This window comes from Rhipicephalus microplus, chromosome 1 (genome assembly GCF_043290135.1).
Source record: "Rhipicephalus microplus isolate Deutch F79 chromosome 1, USDA_Rmic, whole genome shotgun sequence".
NCBI lineage: Eukaryota > Metazoa > Arthropoda > Arachnida > Ixodida > Ixodidae > Rhipicephalus > Rhipicephalus microplus.
The window spans coordinates 33,319,211-33,335,865 of record NC_134700.1 but is presented as its reverse complement, the minus strand read 5'-3'; the positions used below and the strand labels follow the sequence as shown (position 1 = coordinate 33,335,865).

The window sequence follows — 16,655 nt, the reverse complement described above, 5'->3', positions numbered from 1 at the left end:
GATGAAATTTCTTCATCGGAGCTAAAATCCGATGTTACCACATCGTTGTCTGATTCCTCACTACTCGAGGAACTCAAAAGATCGCTCGCCGAGGCGTCGGCATCGAGCGAAATCGCTTTTTTCCGAGCGCGCGTGGTTTCTGATGTTGACGCCATCGCGTGAATCTCATGCGCTTCAACCTTTGAACGGGCGTGACCTTTAAAAATCACCGCCACGCGGTAAAAAAGCGAACCGTACAGAAAAAGCAAATCTAGTGTGTGTACTATCGCCTAGATGGTGCTACAAGTCCATAGGCACGGTGTTTTTTGAAAAATAGGGGCGCGAAATCATCGTGCACCAGTGAACGATGCCTAGTGGCGTGGTAAGGAAAGAGTTAATTAGCGCTGATTTTCCCCTTTGAAGTGTAAATGCCCCTTCACTCACTTTTGGAGTCGTATCGATTGTTATTTCAATGCCGACTTTCCACGCCTTTTATACATACATATTGTTTGAAAGGGAGTATGTAGGCTTGATCATCAGCCAGAGTATGTTGGTACAGTCGAGCCCACATATAACGGCCCCACTTAAAACGAACAATATGTGCGTGACCATGAAAATATACATTGGTTCAATGGCACAAAATCGCACTTACAATGAACCTCTCCAAGGGCCACTGATCGGTTACAGCGAACGGAGTCAGCGGTCTGCCGACTTCCCTGGAAAGAAATTTCGACCACAGATCAGGCATCGGCCAGGTGCCCATACATTCTTATTGTTAAACGCCGACCCTGCCTCCGTGACCTTATAGTTGCCGCTCTCCCCAACCCATGGAGGAAGGAAAGCTGGTTGCTTCCTCCATGCCCCGACTGCTTTTTGTTACACCCTTCGTGGTCTCGTGACGCTGTGCAGCTCTCGCATTGTGTTGCCCCGCCCTTGGACTGCTTCGACTGGATCCCCACTTTCCTATCTCCTTCTATTTTCCGTCGCTTGCCTCTCTATTTCTTATTATCTTTTACTATTATTTTTATCCCTCCTTTCCCCCACTCCTATAAGGCACTGCGCCGTGTCGTCACTCAGGCAGACAAAAATTAGGTGCCTTTTTTCCTTTTCCTTACAACCACAACCCTCCTCCATCCTTTGTCCCCCCCGCTACTCTGAGCACCCCGCACCGCCAGATGAGACCCGTGTTTTCACACTGCCACCGATCTTTCGAAGACCGGTCGGCCATCTACCTTGTTTTTGATCGCAAGTACTGTCGTTGGCGTCACCGGTGACCCACGACAGACCATACCGGCAAATGGTCTGGAGTGACCAGACCATTTGCCAACATCGTCATCCACTTTACTGTATCCGATCGTCTGCGTCTAGTGCACACGCGTATGGTACCCCACCATCTCTGATAAACTGCAATTTCGTTTCGTGTTTAGGACTTGTTCTCGCCCACTTCGCACTCAGCTCAGTATGCCTTTCGCGCATGTCGGAAGCGCGAAAACGACTGTTAATTTGGGCGGAATGAATCGCGAAATATCAAAGTTCGTGAGGCCATGCAAACCCTCCGGCGCAACAATACAATTTTTTGACCACGGCCGCTGATTCTTTGAACACCGCCACACGCACCGATCCAGGCGGTCGTGCTTTGACTTCTGCGCGTGCAGGCACTCTTTCAAGTTTTTCTACGAGCGAGTTTCGCGGACCTTTCAAGCAAGCTGCTCAACCTGCCTCCTTCTCGTGTGTTTTGGTTTTCAAGGTCGCCCTCCCGCCGCACCCTCTCTCTTTATCGCAACTCCTTGCCTTTCTCTTGCAAGTCTGCTCCCTTCTCTTGATCACGACCCTTTCGCCCGCCACACTGGCTCGAATTACTTTAATTTTCCAATTGGAAACAGGCCCAGAGCGGTTACACGCGCTCTGGCATGTGTGTCGCGTGTGCGCGTCTTGCTCACTCTTGATGTGCGTGTGTGGTCATGATGGCCGTCGGGAAAACTAGCATGCTTTTTCCTGGCGCTCAACAAAATGGTCGAAAGTGTGACCGCATGGTTTGGGTGTAATCCGCGCGTTAGGTGCCACGTTGCGGAGTCCTTGCTCATAGTTGTTCACCACCTGGCAGCCAACTTGCCGCTTCGGGAGTCCCGGTACTCAACTGTAGAGATGGTGAATATTTCGTGGGCAGTGGTGATGGCTACATGCTTGCGAAACTATTTTCGCGAGGCCGACTTCGTCCACGTCGGGCCCGATTCCGAGCCTGAAGCTTCTGAACAGGACCACTGCGGCGGCAATTTGTGGCAGAACGTCGTCGACTCCGACTTGGGAGAGCGGGTGGAGCATCTGTTGCAATGGTTTAATTGCGGCCGATGATGATGCCTGCACTGCGGAACAGTACACGGATTGGGGCATTGTGAACGAAGTATGTGGCGAGAGCGATTTAGAGGAATCGGATTGCGAGAACGACAAAAAAGATTTGGAGCCAGTGTCTCATGCAGCTTATGCCACGGGCCTCAGCGAACGAGCACCCTGCTGTTTTAAATGAACTCGAGACCGCCCTTATCGCTTGTGCTCTTTGAAACACGTGCATCACGGACTTTTTGGGGCAAAAAAGTTTGTGTTGTCACTCGCAACTTTTTTCTAAAAGCTGTGTTTCATTTACTGCGAACTTTGGGATACGCTCAGGTTCGTTATAAGCGGGCTTGGCTCTATATAGTCCTTGCTAAACACTGCCCTAGGCGCTGTCACTGACCTGTATTCGCTTAACTACAGTGAGCTTGAAAGTAGCTTAAAATTAACGTTTATTTTGACTCCAACACTACCTTTCTACGTTATTAGGAGCACTGAACAAGTTTTTATGATGCAGTTATTTAACTGTAGTTACTGGCAGGCAAATCAGTTGCAATGCATTTATTAGAGGGCAGAATTAAGAATGGACCGACGACTTACTGGTGACAGAATAAGCTGCCAAAGAAAGCCAAATTTACTAAAAAAAATTAATTGCAGATAAATGGCGCGCCCAAAAACACATCGGTGGCAGGACGACGATCCGTTGGCGACGGCGGCGGCGTGAAAACTGTCAGCAGTGGCGCGCCGGCCTCTCGGCGCACACCTCTAGTATTAGTTGGTGGTGTGGTGCAAAACGAGTGATTTGGTCGGCAAAATTCAATTTTCAGGTGCAAACTTGTCCCTAAAACTGGTCGTGAAAATGCATTAGGTCCGGAACCCCTGATGGTGCTTTTATGAAGTCTGAAATATCCAACTAATTCGTAGTATTGAAGTTTGAAAAATCAGTCGGCGACTTCACTTTGGCACTTTGACACTTTGGCAAAAGCAAGCGAACTTTAAGGGGGCACCATGGTCTTGAAAATTTTTTGTGAGTAAAAATGCTTGGCCAAAATACTCAATGGGGTATACGAAAAAGGTGCGATATTTATCGGCAGAATCTGTGATGGTCCAGCACCACATCTGGAATACCTGGCATAGAATGACCCAAATACATTCTACCATTTATTTTCATTGGTGACTCCCGAGATGTTTTTGTATGCAGTTCAAATGATTATGACATAGGGTTGTTGCCGTGTTCCCCCAGCTGCTGCGTGCCTTCACCGGCCGCTTCCTGCCCGACTTTGGCTTCTTGCGCGACTTTCTGGATACCTGGGCAGCCAAGGGCCAGACGGTGGAGTGGAAGCGGGCGGCCTTCTTTCGCTTCGTTGAGGCCTTTGGGGATTCGGCTTTTCCGCAGCCGCTGCTGGCCAAGGTGCTGCAGCAGTTGCTCATTCCGTCCTTTGCGGCTTCCTTTGAGCGAGGCGAAGGGGAGGCCCTTATCGGAGGACCCCCACAGCCCGAGCGAGACTCTCCAGACAACGTCATCTCAGTTTTCATCAACCGTGTCATCGACCCTGAGAACCCATTTGGCACCTCGGATGCGGTGCGCATCCTGCTGCTCCAGTTCTCCTGCCTCCTGGTGGAGCAGGCCTCGCCACACATCCACGATGCGGCCAACAAGTGCGTTCTTCTCTTTCTTTATGTGCCTCTCATTACAAGAGTCTTGTTTGTCGAGCCTTATGCTTCAGTTTGTACAGTATTTAACAGGGATGTGTGAATATTCCAGCTTTTGAATAGTTTTTTATTGCTACACCCAGCTTCAAGCTTAATGATATTTTTTTATCGCTACACACACAAGCACACAACCACAAATGAAGTGCATTGGTCACTTCAGCAGTTTCGGCCACAATTTGGTATGGATATGGGTTGGCAGATCGGTACAGTGCTGCATTAGAGGCAGCCAGCCAGTCGCATCCTCATTACCACCAAACAATGGCGCTCTCCTTTAAATTTGTGTACAAGCGGTGCAATGGTCGCACATTTGAAAGAAAGCATTGTCAATGTACGAAAAGTTGCATGGATGGCGATGTGCTTACTGAATCAGCTAACTCATTTTCAAGCCAAGCGCCGTTCAGCGAAAATTTCGCTAAACACAAGCCCGTAAAATGGTTCTTTGGGGCGAGAACTCTGACGCATTGACTTCTATGGCAAGCTGAGGGGAAATTAGGCTTGTGCGAATAGTGAATTTCAGGGTTGAAGGGAATTCAAAACGAATAGTGATTTTAGTCGAGTAATTTATAATCAAATTCGAATAGTATATATATTGCCTAATTTGAAAAAAAAAAGGGGGCATATATGTCATGACCAAACTACCCTGCACATTATATTTTTTTATTAGTTAGGACAAGGCCTCTGCAAAGGCCATTTTTTTTGCATCAAAGGTAGTTGCAACAACTTTAAATAATAGCAGGATTTGACTTTCGGTACAGTCCTAGTGATAGCCAGTAAAATATGCGTTGCTTTAAAACTTGCTATACTTAGAGCATGAAGCAGTGTAACAAACTTTTGTACTGAAAATAAAATAAACAAAAAAACAGAAACCTTGAAGTGTGGTTTCGCGGCAGTGCAAATTTCTCATATGTTTTGACTGCTTAGCACCACCTTACTGCAGTAAAACCACATTTACATGAGCTGATCCGTTTGAGTAGGCGCTTTCGCGGCTTAGCAACCCTTCACTGCTGTGAAACCTTCTCTAGAAAGCGTTACAGGCAGATTAATATGCACTTATGTGTGTGTTTCGAATATTTCAAGGTTTTCAATAATTTAAATTTGATTCGAAGCGAATTCGAATACTTCATTATTCGTTCGAAGCATTCGAATGTTCTCACAACTCTAGAAATCAGAAATACTTAACAGAAAGGTAAATTTTGTTAAAGCGCCGTTTCGTGTTAAAGCGGCGAATAGAACAGTCAACGTCCGATTCCCGGACTCTCAAGGAACCGCGGACACGTCCGGAAAATTGGACAGTCTGGAAAAATTAATGCAGGCGAAAACACATAGGTATTTTTCGCTGACGAAGAGGGTCGCGTCGCGGAGCAGTACAGGGTTCTCAATGCAATGCATCATTTAGGCAAATGCATCAGTTAGGCAGCTCTCAAAAGAGGGTAAAGTTAGAAAAAAAAAAATTTTGATGTGGCCATGCATATATTGTAATAAGCGGCTCGCAGGCGGCAGTCCGCAGTTTCGCGCGAGGCCGTATCTCACGGGAAGCGGCGCACATCCTTCAAATGTGTGGAGATGGTGACTTGACGTCGCGCTAACAACCCTGAATTCTATTGGTTTTCTTTCTTGGACCCCGGCACACACCAGCATTCCGCTTGCAGGGAACGAGGCGGCCCATGCCACGGATCGAGGTCTCACTCGCCGAGCCGCGGCCCACTACGTGGCCGCCGCCTCCGACTCCGAGAGCGGGGCGATACATCTGCTGGATCAAGGCACTTTGATAGGCACGCAGCAACAAGATTCAGAATGGTCATGGGAAGATTGTCTGACAACGTTCCGTGACATCAACCAACACTATAGACTCCAAAGGCGTAGGTTCCCACCATCGTACGAGAATTCAAACCGGCACGATGCCGTAAGGTTTTGCTTACTCCAAACCCATTCCTACCCTAGCCCGGTCGTTCTACGCCACATGTACCCGAGCCTATACCCCACAGATATGTGTAAAGCGTGGGGGCACAGAGCAACGCGGAGCTACATGCTCTTGGAATGTGCCGGCGACGATAGTCGTGAAAACGCCACCAATTGTGATGTGGCTAAGTGGCCGTCAATACCAAATGACAGGGAGCTTCGAGGTCACTCGTTTCTGCCGCCGCCCCGGCTGCGGGAGCTGCGGGGGACTTTCTTCGTCGGCGTCACCGCTGTTGGGAGGTGGCCCTCCAAAGCGCAGAGCTGAACGACCAACTCTGGGCCGTCCGGCAGGCCCAGGATGCCGCCCGAGTCCAGGGACTTCGAGCCGCCACCTAAAGCCACCGAGACCCAATTGCGGGCCCATTGTGTTCAATAAAGTCTTTTCTCTCTCTCTCTCTCGTGTGGCCGGCGCTACCGCAATTGTAAACACTTGGGCGTAAAAGAAAAAAAAAAAAGGAAGTCGCCTATCTTTGCTCTTTATGACGTTCCACTAGCCTGACATGATGCCCGACTTAATTTCAGTTAACGTCGCGTCGTGGTACATCCATGACAGTGTCAGTGCTCGCTTCTACTTTCAGCTCATTGGCTGTGTAGGCGCTGCCTCTTTGATCTCTGTTTTATCCTCCATAACTTGACGAACAATTTCATCATCGGTTGATTCCGCAGACAGCTAAACGTCTTCGTCAGGGTCGACAAAGCCCTCAAATGTTATCCCAGCTGGAATCGAAACACTGGCAATGTGCAAACAGTTAAAAGCAGCATCCACACACACTGTCCACTCCGAATGAGACGGCCGCCTCGGCGTTCAGTGCGAAGCTCGCGTGGCGAATACAGTTCGGGGGGGGTGGGGTCTGTTGCATAACCACCTTCCACGAGTCTGCAAGTATGCCAACGCAGACCAAAGGTCAACAGCGTAGCTTTCGGCACAGTTGGAACGCAAACTTCACAGCATCATGCGGCCTACGCTACAGCCAGAAGCTAGGACTGGCAATGTATTGGCTTGTGCTGGATTGCGTCGTTTTTGGTTCAGAAGGTACAGCAGCTGCGGCGCAGTGGGTTCGAGGGAACCAAAATGGTGGCGTTTATAGTGACATGAGTCTGCAGTTAGCGATGAAAAGTCCGGAAAATTAGATATGAAAGCTATAAATGTCCGGAATTTTAGACTTTTTAATACATTGACTCTATGGGGACTTGGCGCCACAGATGCGCCTGGGAAATCAGGCATGTGAGAATTTCGGCCGTCCGAGAAATCAGATGGTGACTGTACAGTACGCTCTCAAAGGGAATTGCTGCTTAGATAAAACGAATTCCCTTGATATGATTGGACCCAGTGTTTGTCTCTCGGTGACAAACACTGGGGCTGTGCCATGAGGCAAATAGAACTGAGTGGGGGCAGGCTCTTTACACAAAACGATAGAATGAATATTTCGATGTTGCAAAAAAGCAAAAAAAAAAACACAATACACAAGCATGAAGGTGGCAACGGACAGGTGCCTGGGTGTTTTTTTTTTTTTTTTCAAACTTGACTGTGCATCAACTCGCCCAGTGGCATTTGTTCATTCTTCTTCTTTTTTCTTAGAGAATGTGTTTTCCTTGCCGGTGTATTTGTGGCTGCTGAAATCTGAGTGAAATGCACCTTTCTTTTTAGGCGACAAGGCATCAAGCTGCGCCGCCTGATGACCTTTGCATGGCCTTGCCTGTTGGGCAAGAACTGCGTTGACCCGGCCACTAAGTACCATGGCCATCTGCTGTTGGCCCACATTATTGCCAAGTTTGCAATCCACAAGCGCATTGTGTTGCAGGTAAGCGTCCTTGGCATGGCAGAAGATATTAATAGCACAGCCGTGAGACATGAATGGGAAGCATTCCATTCACTGAAGGAGAGAATGATTGATATGTGGGGTTTAACGTTCCAAAACCACCATATGATTATGAGAGTCGCCGTAGTGGAGGGCTCCGGAAATTTCGACCACCTGGGGCTCTTTAACGTGCACCCAAATCTGAGCACACGGGCCTACGACATTTCCGCCTCCATCGGAAATGCAGCCGCCGCTGCCGAGATTCGATCCCGGGACCTGCAAGTCAGCAGCCGAGTACCTTAGCCACTAGACCACCGCAGCGGGGCAGGCACTGAAGGAGTGCCTTTAAAGAATGTTCAAAGAGAAAACCCCATTGTCGCTGTGCATGTTTCATGCAATGCCTGAGGTCATTAATTGTAAAGTGGGTTTTGGCTGCACTGTTCTTTTCACTTTCTGTGCTATAGACTTCGTGTGACTTATGATAAGGAAACTGCTGCCCACCATTTGAAGTGCTTATCTTACATGCTTCTCCAAGGGTCCCTCGGGGCAATGTTCACCTCTGCCAAAGAGCTTAGCGAAAGAAACTAGAGCTGCAGTCAGATCCGAGGCTTTATTGGCAAGGGTCAGGTTTAAGGGGGGAGGCGGCTTTGAAAAAAAACTTTTTTATTTGTTGACCTACAGCAATGAAATTTGGCATGCATACTCATAAGTGTCTAGAATAGGGAAATATGCAGTTTTATCATGATAGCTTCAGTAGTTCTCAAGTTACATAATGCTACACGATTCAATTACATGGTCTGCTCGTGGAAAGCCTAGCGCTGCAACAAAACATGCCAGGAAGCTGCGAATGATGTTGATCTTCACTCAAAAGAAAGCTACAGGGTATGGCACTCTCGGAATTTTTTAGTAAGTTCTCGTTTTTTTTTTTTAGGGATCATCATGGCTGCCGACACACATTGTCAGAAACAAGGGCACGGACAAATCGTCTAGAAAAATAACAGGGCCACAAAACAGAAATTGAAAATTGCTGTACCCACAAGCAGTGTTCAGGGATTCAGGGAAAAAAAACAGAATCAAAATCGGTCCAGTCATTCTCGTGCTACTCTTTCCACGAGCAATGCACAATGTCCAAAACACACTTGTGAGAAAAAGCCTGTCGAAGTTTTCGACAGACTTTTTTTCAATGAACTTTTTTGTTTCTCGTTGGATATTGATGAAAATTGGCACAGACACTAAGAATAACCTCACATTGCTTCCATAAAAATTTTGAAGTGATACCATGAATACTTTACGAGAAACAAATTATTTCTTCATTGAACCATGTGGAGGGGCTGAGCATAATGTCAAAAAAAAAAAAAAAAAAAACAGTATTGAGAAAGCTGCGTTTAAAGTTTCAACTTTTCTTCACGTCTCTAAGACACCTAAAAATTGTGATCTCAGGTTTGTCTTGTGATATTTGACTTCTTTTCATGATTTACTCCTTTTCATGAGTTACAAAGAACAAGTATGAATTTCAAACCAAGTTCTTTGTATGAAGGAGTGGTGTGATAGGTATGACAGAAAAGATTGTAATTGAATAAAACCATATACTGAAATTATTAAACATACTTTTTTTGTGCTGAAGTTGTAATTAGCAAAATTAAGTACTTCATTACAAATATTCACTGAACTTTTTTTTATTTGGAGAGAAGTTTATTGCATCAGAAAAATGGATCACACCATGACAGCCTATGCCTTCTTTCTAAATAACAAAGTTATGGGCGGAAGACTGGTGGCACGGGAATTTCTAGCAGTATAATTAATGACACGAAACGGGCATATAAAAATTCGTGCCCCTGATTCACACATGCTCTTTCGCCTCTCTAGCCGTAAAACGTATCATCATCAGACAGCCGGTCGCAGAAACTCTAATCTACAGCAATTCATTAACCTCGGAACATTCTTAGACATTCCTGGCGATACCAAGCACGGCTCCAAGCACGTCTGAATCGCATCACAAAAGCTTACTGACGGCACTCCATATGACCGTGGGGTGCCCGGCCGCGTGGACAGTGCAGCCGGCGCGTAATGCACTTGCCGGCGGCGTTTGATGACGATGCGCGAAATGTGTAACTAGGAAGACAAAAAATCGGCACGCACTGCACTTTACATCGCATTTTCGAATGACGACGCGCGGAACTGCTAGCCGCTGTTCCGAGCGATCCTTGGCAGTGAGGGGGGGGGGGGGGGGGGGCGACGAGCTTGACTGTGTTGTCCGCTGCCGATGCGTAAAATGCCCGTACAATATTCAGAGGAGCTAGCGAGTGATGTGGTACATTCCTTGCGAAGAAGCACGTCACCAAGAGTGCCCTTGCGCCTCGTTCCTGTCCGCAGTCTCGCTGTCAGCGGAGTTAGGCCTAAAGCCGACTCCGATGACGCGGCGCACTCGTAGACCGCCGCGCGCCCGCTCGTAGTAATCTGATCGTGCATCCGGTGCGGCCACTCGTAGTAATCAGATCGTGCCGCCGCTTACAGCTTCGTTGCTTGCGAAGAAGCACGTCGCCACGAGTGCGCTAGCGCGTCGTTCCTGCCCGCAGTCGGCGGAGTTAGGGCTAAAGACGACTTCAATGACGTGCGGCGCTCGTAGACCGCGCTGACGCTCATAGTAACCTGATCGCGCATCCGCTTACTGCTCGTAACTAAAGCGTAGTTATATCTTAAGTGATTATCAAGCCGTGAACACGTCACGAAGTGGCGATTTTCGAGAGCCATGTCCTCGCGACGCACAAGCAGCAGACGACGATCTCCCGGAGCGAGCATCGGGCCAATGGCGAGGCGAGCTGAGGCAACATGGCGGCCACGGCCAATCAAACGTTTGCTTTTTGCTCGCTTGTTAAAGGGAGGAGCCAGCTGAGGCGGGAAAGTTAAACACGGAGAAATGCTCTTTCCGATGAGTCCAAGAAGCCGGCTCCCGGCCCAGGCATAGCGAAGCTATTATTTTTTGAAAATCGCCGTTTTCTCGCCATTTCCAGAAAAATTTTTCCGAAGCACTTCTGCGCGGGTTTTAGTGTAAATATTTTGGAACCAGATAGAAAAAGGGTTCCAGAAACTGAAAACTTGAGTTTCAAAAAATCGATTTTTTTGCCATTTTTCGCGATCCCAAAGCCGGGTCCCCCCTTAAATGAGCTGCAAATAAAAAGAACATGAAGTCTATCCTCAGTATTCCTCGCGTATTTATAATACAGTTAAACCTGGATATAACGAAATTAATAAATTACTGAAAAAATTCGTTATAAAAAGGCTTTCGTTATATGCAGGTTCGGTACGAAAATTTTGAAAATAAACACGCAAAATAAACAAAAGGGGGACTAAAGGTAAAGCGAACCTCACACTTATTTTACAGTAAAAAACTGTGTTATTGTTGCGATAGCAATTATATGAACACTCTCTGCAGGTTCTTGCTGTCGCCGCTATGTTATGTAACAAGTCCAAATTGATAACATGCCCGCGCATGATAACTTTCACAAGCGGGTAAAAGCGCGCGAGCGCTGCTGAAGCAGAAATCACATGAGTTGGCCCATCCCTATTTCCTTGAAATAGGGATGCATTACATCTCTTGCGTGTTATAACTGCCATCAGAAAGCTCAAACAGAAAGTAAGCCACCCGTCTTAAATGAGCATAAAACAACGTAAGGAGGGGAGAGAGGGACCCCGCGAGTAGCAATAATGAACTTGGATTTTAAGTGTGGTCGCGATCTCTGGCCTGCTTGCTATCTCGGCGAGTATCAGTGTGGTTTCTACGCGAAGGGACTGTGTGAAAAGAGCAAACGCAATCATTCCGGTCAAAGTCGAAGGCTTGCGATTCTCCCACCCAAGGAAAAGCGCGTGCGCACAAGCGTCTAACCCCCCTCTCCCCCCTCCGCATTCGCAGGGCAAAGTACGTGTGGCAGGTAAGCGCCCGTCAGATTGTCGTGACAAGCTGAATGCCGAGCGCAGGCAGCTTTTTTTTCTTCCTTTCTTGAGTTTCCATATATATAGGTATGTATACATATACTATCATATTTATTTATTTAGATACCTTAAGGGCCTCTAGGGCATTACATAAGGGGGGTTTCATACAGTAATCAGTGACAACAGCAATTTTTTAACAAGAAAAGAAGACAAGAAAAGATGCGCAGGATACACAATCTGTCAATCAAAATAAGGAAGAAGTAACACAGCAAGATTTTCACTAGTGAGCACATTGAAAAAGCTGCAAGACACATTATACAGCAATACCTAAGATTGTCCAACACATTCAAGGAATGAAAATAATGCAGACTAGAAAGACAATTGCTGTGTATGCGTTACAATGCTGGCAGGCAGAGCGTTCCACTCGCAGTGAAACTATGCACATGCCACGGCATCGAAAACAGAGCGAACGACACAGACACTACTACCGCGGAAACTATTCGGTAAGCGCCCTCCATATGCAGCACTGCCCCACATATGTTAACTAAAAGCGTGGCACTGCCAACGCAAAAGAAGTTTTTTTATAATTCTTTTTGTTTTGAATGGAGGGGAGGCACACACGCGGTAGCACAATTCTGCTCTGGTAGCACCGACATGCCGATTACAAAGCAGCGACTTTGTTCACCTGCCCTTCAAAACTGTGACGTACATCCATTTCCTGTGCTCATCAGCTGTGCCCAACAGTGACTATTGCGCTATGCCTCTCACTGACGTACTCAATTAGTTTTTGAGATATCCTAAAATTAATTATCTATTGCTTGCCAGTATAATAACACAAGAAATTTGTATTGCAGAGCTACTATTGGCACATGCCTCCGTACTAATGAACATAAGCTACACAACGGTAGGAGTGCTTTTTTGATTTGATAATTTTAGCAAGGTTTGTTGCACCTTGCATTTCAGTGTTGTAGACACACCCACTTTATGCTCCAATTTCTGGCAAAAATAAATTTTTTTGAAGACCTCAATCAAAAATTAACGCCTACCATTATGTAAACTAAAGATACTGTGAGCGCTGACTATGTACTTCATCAGTATGACAATACCATTGTAGTGATCATCATCGTATGTCACGCGAGCTGGGTCTCTTTGGCTCGTGCACCTGGATTAAAAGAGATAACCTGGTTACTGCCGTACCGGATGTGGTCTCATAAGTGGTGGAGTGTGCTTTGGTTCCTACGTCTTCCTGCTCTACTTGTCACCCCTGGAGCTCCGGTCTGGTCGACGGTTGTGCCCTCAAGCAACAGCGATGGCAGAACCCAACGCGTCCGCTGCTGCAATTGCTCCTTCTCAGTCACTCAGGCTTCACTACACCGTGAGTACCTCTCCCCGAGACCCTCCAGTATTTTCCAGCCTTTGCGGCGAAGACGTCGAAGAATGGCTGGACAGTTATGATTGAACCAGCGTGTGTAATTATTGGGACGAGGCGCACAAACTGCGATACGTTCCTTTTTACCTTGATGGCGTCGCTAAAACCTGGTATTACAACCACGAGAGCGATTTCTCGGATTGGTCGGCCTTCACGGGGCATCTCCGTCAGGTATTTGGCACATCTGCAGGACGCTCTGCGGTAGCGAAACAGAAGCTCGCAACCCGCATCCAGGGGGACGACGAATCATATACGTCCTACATTGAAGATGTTTGGGTCTCTGTCGCCGAGCACAAAATTACATGACGGAGGCGGAGCGCATCCGACACCTACTGAAAGGTATCAACTCTGTGGCCTTCAACGCTCTCGTTATACAGAATCTAACTACCGTCCGCGACGTCACGACCATATGCCAACGCCTGGACACTCTTTATTCCATGCGCCATCAACACGCCTCCTACAACGCTAGCTTTACCGGACAGCATGAATTGGGAGCCCTTATCCGCACACTTGTCAGAGAGGAACTCCACGGCCTTATTCCAGGCAACCCAATCATTGCGTCTGTCCGCCCACCTCCTCCCAACCTGCGTGAGATAATCAAGGACGAACTGGCATCAATGACAAGCGCTGCACATGCCCGGTCTCCTGTGTGCTTTCCGGCGCCTTCGTACGCAGAAGTTGCATCACGGGCCTCGGCACCAGTTCCAACCGTGCCTGCGGACATCGGATGCGACCATTTGGCTGCGATGGCAACGCAAGTGCCAAGGCCACCCCACTATTCTACAAGGCGTCCTCCGCACCCCGTCTGTTTCTATTGTGGCATAAGGGGTCATATATCCCATTTCTGCCGCCGCCGTCAGCAGGATGAGCGTCGTTATCCAGCTTACGAAAGAGACTTTGCCCCGAGACCTGATGAATACGATCTCGCACCGTATCCGTCCACATCCCATCGGTCGCCGACCCCTTCACGGTCTCAAGCTGGCCCTCATCCTTCTCGTTCATCTTGCCGCCGTTTTCCATCACCGTTTTGGCGTACGTCATCACACCTGCATCCCGCGCCGATCTCTCTGGACTCGGAAAACTTGAAGGTGCAGTTTCTGGAGGGGAAACTGCTTGTTGTCGAAACGTTACAACTCCTCCGTTTCGCCCTGCTAATTTACTGCCTGTTTGTGTGGAAGGTGTTTTTGTTGATGCCCTTATAGACACTGGAGCCGCCATTTCGGTAATTGATCGTGAATTGTGTTTTCGCCTGCGTAAAGTGCAAACTCCTTATTCCGGTCCCTTGTTATGCGGCACTAATGACAGTCCGATTTGCCCGACCGAATTGTGTACTGCTCGTGTTCTCATCAATGGAATCCGTCATCTCGTACAATTGGCTGTGCTGTCTTCGTGCGCTCATCAGATACACTTAGGCTGGGACTTCTTGTCAGCTGCATCGGCTGTAATTTCGTGTGGCCGGCCCCTCATTCGTATTACGGACACTGAGCTTTCTTCTGCTGCCGACCTTTCGTCGCCCAACCTTGTCACAGCTGCGGATTTCCTCCTGCCGCCAGGACAAGAACGTGTCCTTACGATCAAGTCACGAGACATTCTAGATGGTGGCGCTGTGGTTGTTCCTTGCCAGCGCTGTATTTTTCGAGGGATCACCATCGCATCTTGTTTAGTGTGGTTCTCACGTCGTCATGCAAGCATCACCGCCTGCAACACGATACCAGAATCACTACTTCTGCCAGAGGGGACCACTGTTGCCAGCATTACCGAAGTTCTGCTTCGTCATTCTCAAAGTGTATGCCAGCTGAAGATCCATCTTCCGCTCTCAAGGCCACTTTGTGTGAACATCTCAACCCAATGCAAACTGATGCCTTACTAGTGTTATTAATGTAGCACAAAACTTGCTTTGACGTTTGTTCCAATGGTCTGGGTCGAACAACAATGGCCACTCATCGTATCGACACCGACGGATCCCGTGTCATTCGCCGCCGCCCTGAGCGTGTGTCGACTACTGAACGCAAGCTTATAGAAGAACAAGTCAACGACATGCTCACGCGCAATGTCATCAGGCCTTCGACAAGCTCATGGTATTCTCCTGTCGTACTAGTCAAAAAAAAAAAAAAAAGGATGGCTCGGTACAGTTTTGCATTGATTATAGATCACTCAACAAAATTACTCGTAAGGACGTCTACCTAATGCCTCGCATTGACGACGCTCTTGATACTTTAAAAGGTGCCGAGTACTTTTCAAGTCTCGACTTGCGCTCTGGTTGTTGGCAGATTCCGATGCACGAGTCTGATAAAGAGAAGACTGCGTATGCTACGGCCCCACCGCGGTGGTTTAGTGGCTAAGGTACTCGGCTGCTGACCCGCAGGGCGCGGGTTCGAATCCCGGCTGCGGCGGCTGCATTTCCGATGGAGGCGGAAATGTTGTAGGCCTGTGTGCTCAGATTTGGGTGCACGTCAAAGAACCCCAGGTGGTCGAAATTTCCGGAGCCCTCTACTACGGCGTCTCTCATAATCATATGGTGGTTTTGGGACGTTAAACCCCACATATCAATGCGTTTGCTATGCCAGATGGGCTCTTTGAATTCAATGTGATGCACATCTCGGAGGTCTATGCTTTTTGTTGTTTTTAAGTTCCTGCTACACAGCCCCTAGCGCCATGGCCATCACCAAGATTAAATGGTTGTTTATTGTGGACAGTGTTATTACTTTTGGCTTGTGCACTCCTGTAGTTCCCGTTTTATTAGTGCTGAATCTTTCATGTGTAATCGACCTAAGCATGGCATTGCTCGTAGCGATGAAAATGATGAATGGTGCTTTGAATGACATCAAGCAAGGCACCATCGTGCAGTTTCCTCGTGAGCTTTGGTGAAAACGGATGACATGGAGTGCGTCATCTTAGATGACAACGGCGTACAGTGCCTCAGTGAATTTGCCACTTATTAGAATTTTCAGGAGCCACCTGGGACCGGAGTACACGAAGCGGCACTGTTTATGACTGCATCTAAGCTGATATCATGGCTAACATTACTGGTGCCACGGAAGCGAAGCTCAAGCCATGTGGTTATAAAGATCTGAACAATGCTGTTAAGCATTTTACCGCCCTACAAAACTTTCATTGGCGCTCACCTTGAATCACCGCTGTGGTGGCTGAAGGTGCTGAATTTGCCTGTTTTGAAAGTTTCAATGCTCAAATAATGAGAATTACTTGGTGAACTTGATAGCATGTCAGGAGTAAAACTTGTTTATAGACTATTTTTGCAAAAAATGAAGTGCAGTAACTTGCTAACGAATTAGTCACTTTTTTCCTAAAAGGACAGTAAGCAATTATTAAGTCGATGTTGATTGCTGAAGGGCTGCCCAAAAACTTCATAGTGCTACTTTAGTGCCAAGGAAGTGCTTATTTTTAAATAAAATCACGTTTTAGTCGTCCGCATCGTATTAGCACACTTCGAATTACCCGCATCATTGTGTAAACTGTCACGCCACTGTTGCCGTGCACAACGTTGCTCGGCTTTATAG

The 16,655-nt window shown here is 47.6% G+C and overlaps 1 protein-coding gene across 7 annotated transcripts in view; it reads left to right on the top strand.

Annotated features, from left to right (window-relative positions):
- The window catches only part of Nipped-A (Transcription-associated protein Nipped-A), a 991,444-nt gene that overhangs the window by 502,318 nt on the left and 472,471 nt on the right, over positions 1 to 16,655 (top strand). For all 7 annotated transcript variants that reach the window (XM_075869412.1, XM_075869408.1, XM_075869400.1 and 4 more), the window contains 2 exons: positions 3,551 to 3,966; positions 7,628 to 7,781. In XM_075869412.1, coding sequence (XP_075725527.1) covers positions 3,551 to 3,966; positions 7,628 to 7,781 — 570 coding nt within the window. The remainder of the gene's footprint in view (positions 1 to 3,550; positions 3,967 to 7,627; positions 7,782 to 16,655) is intronic.